General features: G+C 35.3%; 1 protein-coding gene across 1 annotated transcript; it reads left to right on the forward strand.

The window, feature by feature from the left end:
• The first annotated feature begins 3,573 nt into the window (after window positions 1-3,573).
• Window positions 3,574-13,709, forward strand: LOC115239347. The gene is made up of 6 exons (XM_029813819.1): window positions 3,574-3,608; window positions 9,508-9,699; window positions 11,063-11,254; window positions 12,083-12,272; window positions 12,359-12,550; window positions 12,920-13,709. Exons 1-6 carry the CDS (start codon window positions 3,589-3,591, stop codon window positions 13,103-13,105), a joined length of 972 nt encoding a protein of 323 aa, XP_029669679.1. The 5' UTR covers window positions 3,574-3,588; the 3' UTR covers window positions 13,106-13,709.
• The last annotated feature ends 213 nt before the right edge of the window (window positions 13,710-13,922 follow it).

A 13,922-nucleotide genomic window follows, 5' to 3' on the forward strand; every position in this document is an offset into this window, starting at 1 on the left:
ACGAGTCAGAAGTTGGCCATATTGTAGGACCGAAAATGAAAAGGTAGACGTCGCCCGCAATATTTTAAGCCAATAAAACCCGCGTATAATATATAAAATATTAACATTAAACCATATATCGTTGTATTCGTTTAAAACAATGCTACAATTTTTATTGTGTCGAAATATCCACATTGTTATAAAAAAGTTATGCATACTTCTCCGTTCGTTAATACAGATAGTTTTTATAGGCAACTACGATGCTTAAAATAGAATTCAATTTGAACCGTTTAATTTGATATATATTTGTTATAGTCTATCTCTTTTAATTTAAAAGATAAAAATGGGTGGCCACTTTTGATGGAACACCCTGTATATAAAATCTGTCGAATAAAAAAAAAAAAAGAAAATAGAAGAATATGTAATATCCAGAGATAAAAAGCATTTTATGTTAATTGCGCCACTAGGCTAATTAGTCCACTAAGCGAAAAAATTTATTTTATTTTCGGAGTATTTTTTGCTTTTTTTTACCGGTATTCATAGTCGTGCGCGCGAGCATACGGTCGTTTTCTCCGTAATAAAATATAATGCAGGCTCGAAAAAGGGGCAGGTGCACGGCTGTTTCAAGCTATGTTCTTTCTCGCGAATTTTCTCAAATTATTCTGTCAAAACCGTACGCACGTTACCGTGGAGAAGTGACTTCGTATATCGCTGACGTTGTTCTACCCTTTTTTTTCTGCTATTCGTTACCGCTTCCATTCGTTTTGCCCCTCGGCGTCGTTCGCTCGGTTTTTCTTTCTACCTCTCGCGGGAAGACGATCTCGTTATGCCTCACTGAACTCCTAAATAAAAAATGCCGCCTTCCTACCGCCGACCTGCCGTTGCTGGCCTTTTGAATTATGAGCGTGATCCATAAGCGTCTAGCTTCGAGGCCGCTCTCGTGAAAATTCGATACGCCAAATGCAACCTCATCGCCAAGGTAGGTCGCATTTAGTATTTATCATTACAATAGAGAGACCGCCACGAAAAATGGGACACGAATAAAGCTCTAATACTCATTGACCTAATTTTAATCGATTAAATTTTCCAATATTGATCACATTTCACTTGAATGTAGCATATAATACATAGAAATATAATGTACATTGTAATTGATTATATTCAATGAATAATAATATTTTTAATAGGTACAACATATTAAATGTTACACAATTTCTTATCTCTAAAGCAAAGTGAAAGTCTGAAATTGCTGAAATTATATCCATTTGCGATTCATGACATGTACAGATACGATGTGCACAGATGCAACTGAGATCCGCGAACTCCTTTGGTCTACAATTAATTCATTCTGCATCGATCAAAGAACCGCGGACGCCACAGCCGCCTTTGTCGACTTCAACAACGATGTTTCGCTATGCAAAGGGCGCAACTTGCAGGATCAATAACATGCAGCCGGCTGACTGAACTACAATGTCCGGCTTTCGAGTTAACGAGACTTTTTATACTATTATGTATTAATTTTTTCGTGTTCGAAATATTGCGCAATCGCTTTCTTTTTAATGTAACAATTTCTCCAACATTTCACATTTTTCGAGATATAAATTCCATGATGCATTTCTTGGTTTCAGTAATAATTTAAGAACTTTATAATTAAATATTTTATTGAACGCAAAACCATGCCTTTCGTATATTTATGCACAAGTTTTCTCGTGTTATTACTTCATAGAAGATTCCTGTAACTTTATACTTATTTCAAGATATAATTTCAAGAAGCATCGAGATAATACAAGCGACAAATTAGAAATTAAATCATAATTAATGATATTTAAATCATGTGCAAATAGAGAGAGAAAGAGAAAGAAAGAGAGAGAGAGAGAGAGAGAGACAGTACCGTGTTATTTGCAAATTGTATTATATATTTTTAACTTTAAGATGACAGATCGTGCGTTTGCATATATACATTGGGAAGCATTAAGTATCTCGGGGCATGATAGAAAATTAATTTCAGATTCCTTCTGCATATGTGTACAAATTCTGCCCGATATGAATCATATAATAATCTTCTCATCTAGATTCTTATAAAAAATAATATTGCGATGTATTCTCTGAGAAAATTGATTTACTCTCATATGAATCTTCTGAATATATACATCTTCTGTATATTAATTTCATATTTCTTCTGCATATCTGCACAATTCTGCCTGATGAATCATACAATCTTTTTATCTAGATTCTTACGAAAAATAATATCGCGATGTATTCTCTGAGAAAGTTGATTTGCTCTCATATACATCTTTTGAAAAATGACATGCCATAATTCAGTTCATGTCAGTATATTATTCATGTTTTTTTTTTATGGTATCATATTATACAATTAATACATGCATATATGAATTAAATCCTTGAACACGAATATTATTTTATGGTATTTACGATACGAAAATCAGATAGAAATCAAAAGAAGCATAAAAATTAATAAAAGAGAAAGATATGTATATATCTTCAAATATTATCACGCTATCTCTTTTCTGATTATATTTGTTAAATCGAACAATTCTATTCGAACAATTCACACGAAAACAAAAATAAAAAATTATTAACATCTTACAGATCGCAAAAATCACACAGAGCGCGAAATTTCAAACAATCTCGTCGAGTTTCCGATAAACTCCGCTAACTATATTCACAATCAGTCCTGGAACCGATCGGCATCATTTACCTGAGCAGGATGAGAGTCACTGGCTACTACCTGGCTAGGAGAGCGGAAAATGTCCTCGTAAAAGCGAGAAAGAGAAAGAAAGAAAGAAAAAGAGAGAGGCGGCCTCGCGCGTCGGTTTTGAAGGGGATAGTTGAGGACGGAGGTAGGCGGTGTTTTAAAGAAGGACACCCGATATAGGAGGCATTGTACTCGGCGAACGAACCAGCGTCAGGCGCTAGGTTCCAGGTGCTGGAGGGCAGTCGAGGCAGACTACTCGCCACGAGTCAGGGCACAGCGGTAGTACGTTGCCTGCACTTCCTCTTCTGCAGTTGGCCGTTCAGGTGTCATCCTTGCGATCAGTGGTGAACGCGCGAGTGTGAATCGTGATGGTCCTCCTCTCTCTTTCTCTCTATCTGTGTCTGGTTCGGGTTCCGTGATAACTCTTTGCAAGACTGGCGTGGGAGGCGAGAAAAGGAAAAGAGCAGGAGAGACGGGGACAAAAGGAGCGAGAGAGAAAGAGAGAAAGAGAGAGAGAGAGAGAGAGAGAACTTCCTTTCGGTGGGTACTCTCGCGTGTCATCATCCGCACAGTGTCATAAACACCGCTGGCAGTGTGTGACTCGTTCGTCAGTGGGTCGAGTCATCGAGTGGATCTCTGCTCGTTCGTCTGGGGGACACTAAAGCGACGAATTGCGCGAGCAGGACGGACACCGCTCCAGGAGGGAAACCTGTTTGTGGACGATGCTCCAATCTCCTGACTGAAGCGCGAAAGGATAGGTCGCCGCGGGTTCAGGTACGCGGAAAGAGCGGCCTGCATTCGGGCACGAATCTAAAAGATTTAGTTATCCAACTTCTATCTATAAATCTCTACAATAATAAAAATATAAGGGGATCTAAGTAACCTGGCGAATAATGGAAGTGAGAGGAACGAGGTGAGAGAAGAATCATGTTCTTTTAGTTTCAAATATCAAAAAGAATTTGTTCGCATAATCTTTCTCGTTAGCTGATGGATATCTCGTGTTCTATAGTATAGGGAGTGAAACAGACTGTCTGTGCTGATGCGTGTGCAGTGTGATTTATGCAAGTTCGTGTATGAATTAGTGAGACGTGATTACGTACGTCTAATACAGAAATCCTATTTCTTCAGCAATACCGCGAGTATAAGTTGATTCATTTTCAATATGAATGGAATTTTGATTAGTAAATCAAAATCATTTCGAAAGAGAAAAAGAGAGAGTTTGCCGCTTTATTAGAAATATATGTTTTCTTTAATAAATATTTGCAATCAGTTGCTAATAACTCGAAAAGATAAATTATATTGACACAATAAAAAATTTAGAGAATATAATAATGATGAGATATAATTTATTTCATCAAAATCCATTGTTGCATAAATAATATATCACTATAATGTTATTAGTGGTCTATATAAAAGCTATCGCACTTTTTCTTTTTCATATATATACAGACTTAAAGAATATGATAATTATTTTAAAGTATTTTTGTTATCTATGAGAGAGTAATATATAAGTGATTGAAATTAAATTATTTGCATGAGAAAATCTCTTTAGCAATATACATATTATGAGATGTATTATATATACATGATATAGATAGTAAAATCTCAATTTCCTTAATTAATTTCAAGTATAAATGAAGAATGTTTTATATCTTAAATTATTATAAATTGTTTTAAAAAATGCTTCTTGATTTATTATAAATTGTTTAACATATAAAGTATATCTAATCATATAAAAATCATTTTTTTTTTCTAGAAAAAAAAAAATATAATTGATTATAAATATTCAAAAATTAATGAAGCCAGTGCAATTTTATATTTAAGTAAAAACATCCTTTGTCTTTACTTTTTTTTTTATCCCGCTTATCTAAAAACCTTTGTGCTTATCTTTATAGAAAACTCTACTCTCTACGAAATTATCTTTACCATTTCAAATATACGCGTACAGCTGTACCGAGTGATTGTGTTAAATAGAAGAGAACAGATAGTGTATTAGAAGTTAAATAAACTTATCCCCCTATTTTTCACACTTATTTATACACACACAATAGTTTCCAGTTTACGTCATACTGTATCTACTAGCAAATCTACCGACTATACATATGTATATATATACATATATATTTGCTATATGTCAATTGGGTTGAATGCATTTATATATGTGCAGGTACATTCGAAAAACCATTGTATGCAAATTTACCTAGATATTTAAATACACAGATTGGTAAACAGTTTGTATAAATATCTTGACTACTAGAGTCCAACAAAAATTGTGTTACACAACGATTGGATTTACGATCGACTTCTTATATGTATATGTATATATGTACATTGTTATGTCAACTCGTGTGCATCAACGATCAATATACATAGTGCAATCGAATTCAAGAAAGATATTAAATACGGAAGACATAAAAGCCAAGCTATTATATTCGCCAATATTTTCTATACCAAAGTAGCGATGCAAAACGCACGTATATACAGTAAAATTATCAATTATCGTTTCCAATGCAATCTTCAAGTGAAACGAGTTCACACAATCGTTTCAATCCGCACACGTGGGTGCATTTTTTTTCAATTTCATCACTGATATATTGGAAAGTAGGCAATGTGTGGGGAAATCCCTTTCTTTCCATATCGTCGTACGCGATCCTCCTCGCTCGCCGTCTGTCGCGCAGGAGGCCCCCGCGTGCCTATCGACACTGACAGAACAGACGTTCCGTGGAAGAAATGCGAGGGTCGGAGAGATCCGAGTCGATCGGGGACTACGCGAGTGCGACGAGGACGGACGGCGACAGATGCAGACGACGCGGTGGCGGCGGCGGCGACGACGGCAGCGGCGGCGACTGGCATCATCCGTGTGTGCCGCCGCCGTTCTCTTTCTCTGCAATGCGACATTCGACCATAATACACGACACGCGTTTCCTCAGCACGACGCAGCCGCCACAAACGTCCCGGCACGCTCGTTTGTCGCGTCGCATCGCGCCGCGGTCTCGACATCGCCGTCTTTGTTCTCGGCCGTCGCGTGTACGGTCGTTGTCGTCCCGCTCGAATCGATATATGTGATTCGATGTCGGTCGACAACGAGGAAAGTCGGCGACCGAGTAGCAGACGAAGCGAATCGCCCCGACAGTGAGCGAGCCGAAACGATCTCTCAGTCGTTATCTGTCGACGGTTTCCCTCGTCTATCCGTCGGGAATCTGTCGGGGAATTCTCGCGGGGCAAGTCGCGAGTGCATTCCTGAGGAACGGCGGGGAAAAGAAAAGGATTAGAAAGCGAAAGAAATTCTCGTGAGATTCCGATTCAATCGATCCGGGTAAAAGCGATTTTTTTTTTGCTCTAGCGAACGATTTCCCGCAAGGGTGTGATAGAAAAGGAACTTCGAGGAATGTCAATCCCGCGAAGAATCCCAGTCGTGCTAAGAAACGCGTGGATGATCTTTGAGGCGGGGTTGTAATAAATACACAGAGGAATAAGAGAGAAATTTAGAAAAGGGACGACAGTGAATAGTACTTCAAGAGCTCGGTTCTATAAAAATCCAGCTGCATCAAGAAACACGAGTCGAATCCTCTGTAGGGACAGTCGTATGTAATAAAAAAAAAAAAAAACGTATGCGGAAAAGGAGAGCGAAACAAAGAAGGGAGTGTAGTGAATGCTTGAAATGTTTGATTCTGTATCCAAGAAGACTCAAGAACCAATTAGGCTAATATATATTTTCAAGACTTTTAAAGATTTTCAATTTATAAGAAATACAAGTGAAGCAATCAAAGGATATTTAACTACATCTTAAGTATTCATTAATTATGTAATTGAATCCATTTGGAAAATTGCTAAAGATTATAAATTATGTTATAAAACAAATTATCTAAAAACTTTCTAGAGATATCGAATTATATTTTGAAAATCTAAAATCGTACGCTTAATGGAATTGATTATCTCGAAGATGAGAGAAATTTATCCGAAGATATCTCGGAAAAATAATCTATAAAAACTTGTATTTTTTTTTTTTTCTGTGAACTGTATTTTAAAAGAGACACTTCGAAATTATTTGATCGAGATTGCATTGTGGATATATTCAATTTGTAACACAATAAATCTGCAACAAACGGTACCAGAAACAAAGGAACGGGAAGGGGGGGGGGTGGGCGAGGTGAGCTTCTCGGTTTCGATTTATCACTCTCCCGCCGACGCTTGTCGAGAGAGATTTTCACATTGCAACGTCGGGGAAAGCGGAACGGGCACGCGCGGGGGAAACGCGATCTATGACACACAACACAACACGACGAAAACACGCCGGGAAGGTCGAGCCACGTGACACACAGCGTTCAGCCGAAGACGTTTACCAAATATTGTGACCGCGCGACGCTCGCTGCGATACGTTCGCAATTTTGACGTGAGATATACATAATCTCGCACGTGTGTCCGATCATCGAAAAGTGCGGCGACGTATCGTAAAGTGCAATCTGGACCCGATCGCGAAATCGGATCGGTTCGAGCGTCGTACTCGGGGATGTGACGAACGCTCGCACGTGAGTGAGCAGAAACGGACGAGAGATATAAATGGTCTCGCTCACATAAGCGCGCGTCTCGCCGATCTCTACGATTTCACGGATAAGGAAGAACACGAGTCATCGTGAAACCGGTGAAAGCAAAGTGAGTAAATGTAGCGATGGACATATGGACATATTCACGAACAGCTAAATTGTGTCATATAATCATGCCGCGACGTACGCAAGAGACTTCATTCGTGGATCCTTTGACAGATCGTGAACCGATTTTACGTTAATGACGATTCGATTCAACGCCGTACTTTTTACGCAATTTTCTTTTATTTTCGATATTAGAGATACATCACTTAAAAGTCTGAAATACTTTCATTATATTATAAAAATATATTATTAAAAAATTATTAAAAAATATATTATTAAAAAATTCTGTTAAATTTAATTTAAATTTAAATTAAATATACAGAATGTTTTGTGGCTATTACATTCCTCTTTGTTTTAAATGATTTATGAAAACTAATTGAGAGAAAGAAAGAAATATCTCGATATCTTTATGAGATTGATTTTACTAAATTGATTAATTAAAAAATATGTAAGAATGAATTTACCGCGGAATATTGCATAGAAAAGATTTCTCTTAATTTAGATAAACAAATAATATTTTGTGGCGAATATCTGTGCTTTGCTTTGCCTCCGCTAAAGATTTGTAGTAAATTAGTTAGGCGAACCGTGCGATGCACGAAGTGATGCGAAGTTTGTGTGCCACTAACATGGCACACCTTGCTTTAATAGTGTGAGACAAATAACGGAGCAAACATTGTTCCGTACGATGTAACGCACGCAAACTTGTCTCATACATGTGTTGTCTGTACATGTGTTACAGGCTTTTTGTAAATTCAGGTATTTTATGAAAAGCCTGGTCTCTATCTCTCTCTCTTTTTATTAAAACGCCAAGTTAAAAACAGGACAGCATTTTATAAAAAGTTTAGACTTTTTAAACAAACAAAATTTACAAAGTATCTGTAATGTAAACATATGATGTAAAACTATTTTTTGCAAAATTTATTAAAAAATTAGCAGCTCCCCACAGCTGCACATTTCTATTTTCTGAATTAGAACATTTTTTTTATAATTAAAGTATTTTATGATTTAATGTATAAAAGTCAATATAATATTTTTAATTTATTTTTTGCATAAAAAATTAGCAGCTCCCCACAGCTGCACATTTCTATTTTCTGAATTAGAACATTTTTTTTATAATTAAAGTATTTTATTATTTTATGATTAAAAGTCAATATAATATTTTTAATTTATTAAATTCTGATAAAAATAAATAGGATATATGAACTTTTTAAATAAATATTAATAATAGCTCTTTATAATAATTTGAGGATAAAAAACAGAAAAACTTATTATTGCTTTTTATATTTTTTTACTACACACAAACTTGAACATATAACATAAAATTGATAAATATGTCGTATAAAACGATATTAACTAATCGCAAAAATGAATTTTCTATTCGGCATAATTACGATTCGTGATAAATAACAAATGAGTGATAATCTGATCCATGAGGGTCTTCCTTTGTCTCGAATCCTTAGGTGTGCATTCACTTGAACGTGACTGAAAAAAATGATGGTTAGAAAGTGCAGGGTGACTCACACTTATATACCTGCATGCCTTGCTGCGCGTGTATAGGGTGTCTCAGAACACCCATACAGCTTCTATAGTGAATATCACGTCCGATTCTTTCTTAGCGGAGAAGAAAGTTACATAATATTTTTTATTTCTAAATAAAAAGTTATTCTATCTTTGCCAATTTTGAAGTTTGAAACTTCAGATCAAATTTATTTTTATCAATATTAATTGTGAACCGTTTTCTCATAATACTCGTCGTTGTAAATCAATAATCGTTGTTAATTGTGAAGCAAGATTTTATTAGTCACTAATTAAGTTACTTATTGTTAGATTAAGAGTAATATCCCATTTCAGTAATATCTATTAATTCTCACTGATTTTCTTCACTACAGTTCTCTCAGTTTTCAACTATCCTTTACTTCTTTAAACTGATTTAGATTATCTGAAAAACGATTTTATGGTCATCTATATTTAAACTCTAATACCGTTAAAAGATCATAAAATCTTTATATTTACCTGCTGTTGCAAAGATCCTGGGGTTGAAAGCTTCGAGAATAGAATAAAATACGTGACATATCACAAAGTTGTCAGATTGCAACTCACCGGGTGTTTCATTTCCATGATTTGCGTGCAACGTGTGTTTACACGTTCGTTCTATTCCCGCAGAATGGCTCCCGCAGGGTTACCTTCGTCAAACGGAACTCTGCCACCGTTTATAGGGCCTAGCCTGGTCGGCACATCGTTTGCCAGTTATAAAAGGGCTTGGTGGATGAGAGTGGCCCCCTGCTTGGTCTTCCTCACAGCGTTTTGCACCGCCATGGCCGTGCTTCTGGTTTGGAGCGAAGCGGCAGCTCTGAGGTAAGTTGCATTATACATTAGCGGTATCTCTTTAAAAAAGTTTTAGAATTTTTTTTTTATTTCACGTGATAATATTAGAAATCTCTTAACTTTAAATTTTGATAAAATTTGTTATCCCTTCCCATAGTGTTAGAAAAAAATATTACGTATGATTATCGAAAAGAAAAAGATTTTATGTACTTGGCATAGGAACGCTACCGCGTCGCTTGGTACACAAAAATATGAAATTCCATTTTAGATTTTATAAAAATTTTGACATTAATCACTCTTTTCTATCCCTCTGTCTTTTCGAACTCTTATTACTAAAATTTTTCGCCTCGAATGATTTATGATTTAATATATAAAAGTCAATATAATATTTTTAATTTATTAAATTCTGATAGAAATAAATAGGATATATGAACTTTTTAAATAAATATTAATAATAGCTCTTTATAATAATTTGAGGATAAAAAACAGAAAAACTTATTATTGCTTTTTATATTTTTTTACTACACACAAACTTGAACATATAACATAAAATTGATAAATATGTCGTATAAAACGATATTAACTAATCGCAAAAATGAATTTTCTATTCGGCATAATTACGATTCGTGATAAATAACAAATGAGTGATAATCTGATCCATGAGGGTCTTCCTTTGTCTCGAATCCTTAGGTGTGCATTCACTTGAACGTGACTGAAAAAAATGATGGTTAGAAAGTGCAGGGTGACTCACACTTATATACCTGCATGCCTTGCTGCGCGTGTATAGGGTGTCTCAGAACACCCATACAGCTTCTATAGTGAATATCACGTCCGATTCTTTCTTAGCGGAGAAGAAAGTTACATAATATTTTTTATTTCTAAATAAAAAGTTATTCTATCTTTGCCAATTTTGAAGTTTGAAACTTCAGATCAAATTTATTTTTATCAATATTAATTGTGAACCGTTTTCTCATAATACTCGTCGTTGTAAATCAATAATCGTTGTTAATTGTGAAGCAAGATTTTATTAGTCACTAATTAAGTTACTTATTGTTAGATTAAGAGTAATATCCCATTTCAGTAATATCTATTAATTCTCACTGATTTTCTTCACTACAGTTCTCTCAGTTTTCAACTATCCTTTACTTCTTTAAACTGATTTAGATTATCTGAAAAACGATTTTATGGTCATCTATATTTAAACTCTAATACCGTTAAAAGATCATAAAATCTTTATATTTACCTGCTGTTGCAAAGATCCTGGGGTTGAAAGCTTCGAGAATAGAATAAAATACGTGACATATCACAAAGTTGTCAGATTGCAACTCACCGGGTGTTTCATTTCCATGATTTGCGTGCAACGTGTGTTTACACGTTCGTTCTATTCCCGCAGAATGGCTCCCGCAGGGTTACCTTCGTCAAACGGAACTCTGCCACCGTTTATAGGGCCTAGCCTGGTCGGCACATCGTTTGCCAGTTATAAAAGGGCTTGGTGGATGAGAGTGGCCCCCTGCTTGGTCTTCCTCACAGCGTTTTGCACCGCCATGGCCGTGCTTCTGGTTTGGAGCGAAGCGGCAGCTCTGAGGTAAGTTGCATTATACATTAGCGGTATCTCTTTAAAAAAGTTTTAGAATTTTTTTTTTATTTCACGTGATAATATTAGAAATCTCTTAACTTTAAATTTTGATAAAATTTGTTATCCCTTCCCATAGTGTTAGAAAAAAATATTACGTATGATTATCGAAAAGAAAAAGATTTTATGTACTTGGATGTATATGTATATATAACAGTATAATATTTTCACTATTAAATATTAAAAAGTTATAATAAAGAAACTTTTTTTAGGAAAATATGAATTCTATATAAATTCTCAAAATTGAAATTAAAAATTTCTTCATGTGGAATTTGTTAAGCTCTTGTAAATGTTTAATAAAAGGGACAGATTTGCAAAATATTTTTCATATACATATATGTATATTGTAAAATATAATATGAAAGTTTACGAGAGGAGTATATTTCTGGAAAAATTTGGTGTTGAGTTTTATCCCAATGAAAATTTATTGTACATTTCATTTAGCAATTTGTTAAGTTTTAATTCTAAAATTAGATACATCGGTGCTTTAATAGTTTTAGATACCTATATTAGATACCGTAATATTGCACTAACAGTTCTTTATCATCCACGATAGTGTACTGTAATATTAGCGAAACACGCAAATTATCATCGGCACGCAACCAGTTAAAAATAGGTGAACTAGATAATTCTATGAGTTTTGGTATATCTCTCCTTTCCAATTTATTTTCTCGTTATTTGAGACCAAAATGGACGTAAATTAGGCCGATGGTGCATTCGATTTATCTCTCGATTCCTATCGCGATTTTCGGGAGCATAAATCCGTTACCGACCATTATGAAACGTCATGGTTTTTTTTTTTCAGATAGGCGTGATTTCTAGCACAGCTTGGCTAGAGTCCAATCTGAGCTGGCGTGGCATTCTGATACTAACCGAGCCCAAGAGCTTCTTCGAGGCGCAGAGGAGCACCAGGAATCCGCGATCGAAAGTTCTCCACGCCTGTCTCAGCACGGACACGGATACCAAAGAGGTGAAAGATTGATCGTATTTCCTTCGACATGGAAGCGCGATGACAAGTCGAACGCATGCGTTTCACGCGCGCGAACGATATTACAGATAAAATACCACCAGGAGTCGGAGGTCCAGGTCACCAAATTGGGCGACGGCCCTAACAGTCTCGTGTCATCGGACGACGGCTTTCCTACCACTAGACTCAAGTGCTTTCCCCTCTATAGCGTATTGTTGGCATATAACACTACGACCTTGGATTATCTAAATTTGGACAGTCCCGACGCTCCCGATGGCCAGGTAAATAATTTTTCTTTTGTATAATTTTCTCTTTTTAAAATTAAAAGTTCTATAAAATATATTTATCTCTCTCTCTCTCTCTCTCTCTCTTTATAAATATTTGTATTTTTGTATATAGAAATAATATGTGTATATAAGTATATGTATTTATTTTTCGCGTATATTTTTGACATGTTTTTGTATTCAAGAATGGAAATAGTATTTTACTTTTGAGATTTAAATAATATATATTACATATGCTAAATATATATTTCGACTGGTAATTTTGCTCAGGAAGCATGCTTTTAAAATATGATCGATCAAGGAATTGTAAAAATAGCCGATAACGAGTAACGCAGAGCTTGTAAAAGCTATTAAAAATTACTGTAGGTACTCGACACCATCCCTTGGGACATTATAAGAATATCGATACTGTCAATACGCTGGAATCCCAATCACAGCGAGACAGAGACAAAAAGCTTCATCGACAAGATGACCAGCCGGAGATACAAGCTCATACACACGACAGACACCGGAAAGTCGATTTTTTTGTATAATACTCTGCTTAAACTTTGATTCTTGACTCAGGTTAATGCGACAGATTGAGGGAGGAGGGGGTCTGTCGCAAGATAAAACATATAATATAAGCGACTCGAGACGCCATTAACCCTCCTCGCTGCGCTTTTGATTCGTTCTAAATATTTCAATCGCTGCCTAGAAATATTTCTTTCGAACAAAAGTGCGATTTCCCATTCGATCTCACACAATTTAATTCACCATCGATATTAAGGACACCGGAAGTAACCAATTGTAGAATTAGTTTTCTGTTGAATTTCCTAATTTATTGTCTCGTGTTTTGCGGGATTTTTTTGGCACTCAACAAAAGGTAAGTCTGTCTTTCCTGCAATTTATAGGATCATGTTAATCTACAACTTAAAATGGGTATGCTGATAACAATTATTGATTGAAAGACTCGCGAGTTCAAGAATTTTGATCAAAGTTACAATGGAAGATATAATGATTATATTTTGAACAACTCAACAATTCAAAGAGTTGAGAGTCAAAATTATAGTTGAGAAATCAAGATTTTGATTTTTCAAAAGCTCAAAGATACAAAATTCTCCAAATTAAATTAAAAAATCTGGGAATCACATTTCGAGAGATTATATATTCAAGATTCTGAATATTCAAATTGTAATTTAAGTTTCAAAGATATTTTAATTTTATAATGTACCTCTATTATAAATTATATAAAATCTATGAGTTCCCTCATCGAGTTCTCCTTATATATGGTCTTCTTATACATCGCCCTTTCTTTTTCTCTCATCCAAAAGATCAATTATGATCCTAGATTTGAAAATATAAACTTTGTAGCATTGAAAAATCGAAAATT

Source organism: Formica exsecta, unplaced genomic scaffold (assembly GCF_003651465.1).
Source record: "Formica exsecta isolate Colony F162 unplaced genomic scaffold, ASM365146v1 scaffold38, whole genome shotgun sequence".
In the NCBI taxonomy this organism is placed as follows: domain Eukaryota; kingdom Metazoa; phylum Arthropoda; class Insecta; order Hymenoptera; family Formicidae; genus Formica; species Formica exsecta.

Coding starts and splice junctions, on each gene's coding strand:
- LOC115239347 (XM_029813819.1), top strand. CDS start 3,589: ATGGAAGTGAGAGGAACGAG. Junction 3,609..9,507: donor ATGGAAGTGAGAGGAACGAG/GTGAGAGAAGAA, acceptor CTATTCCCGCAG/AATGGCTCCCGCAGGGTTAC. Junction 12,273..12,358: donor CGGACACGGATACCAAAGAG/GTGAAAGATTGA, acceptor ACGATATTACAG/ATAAAATACCACCAGGAGTC.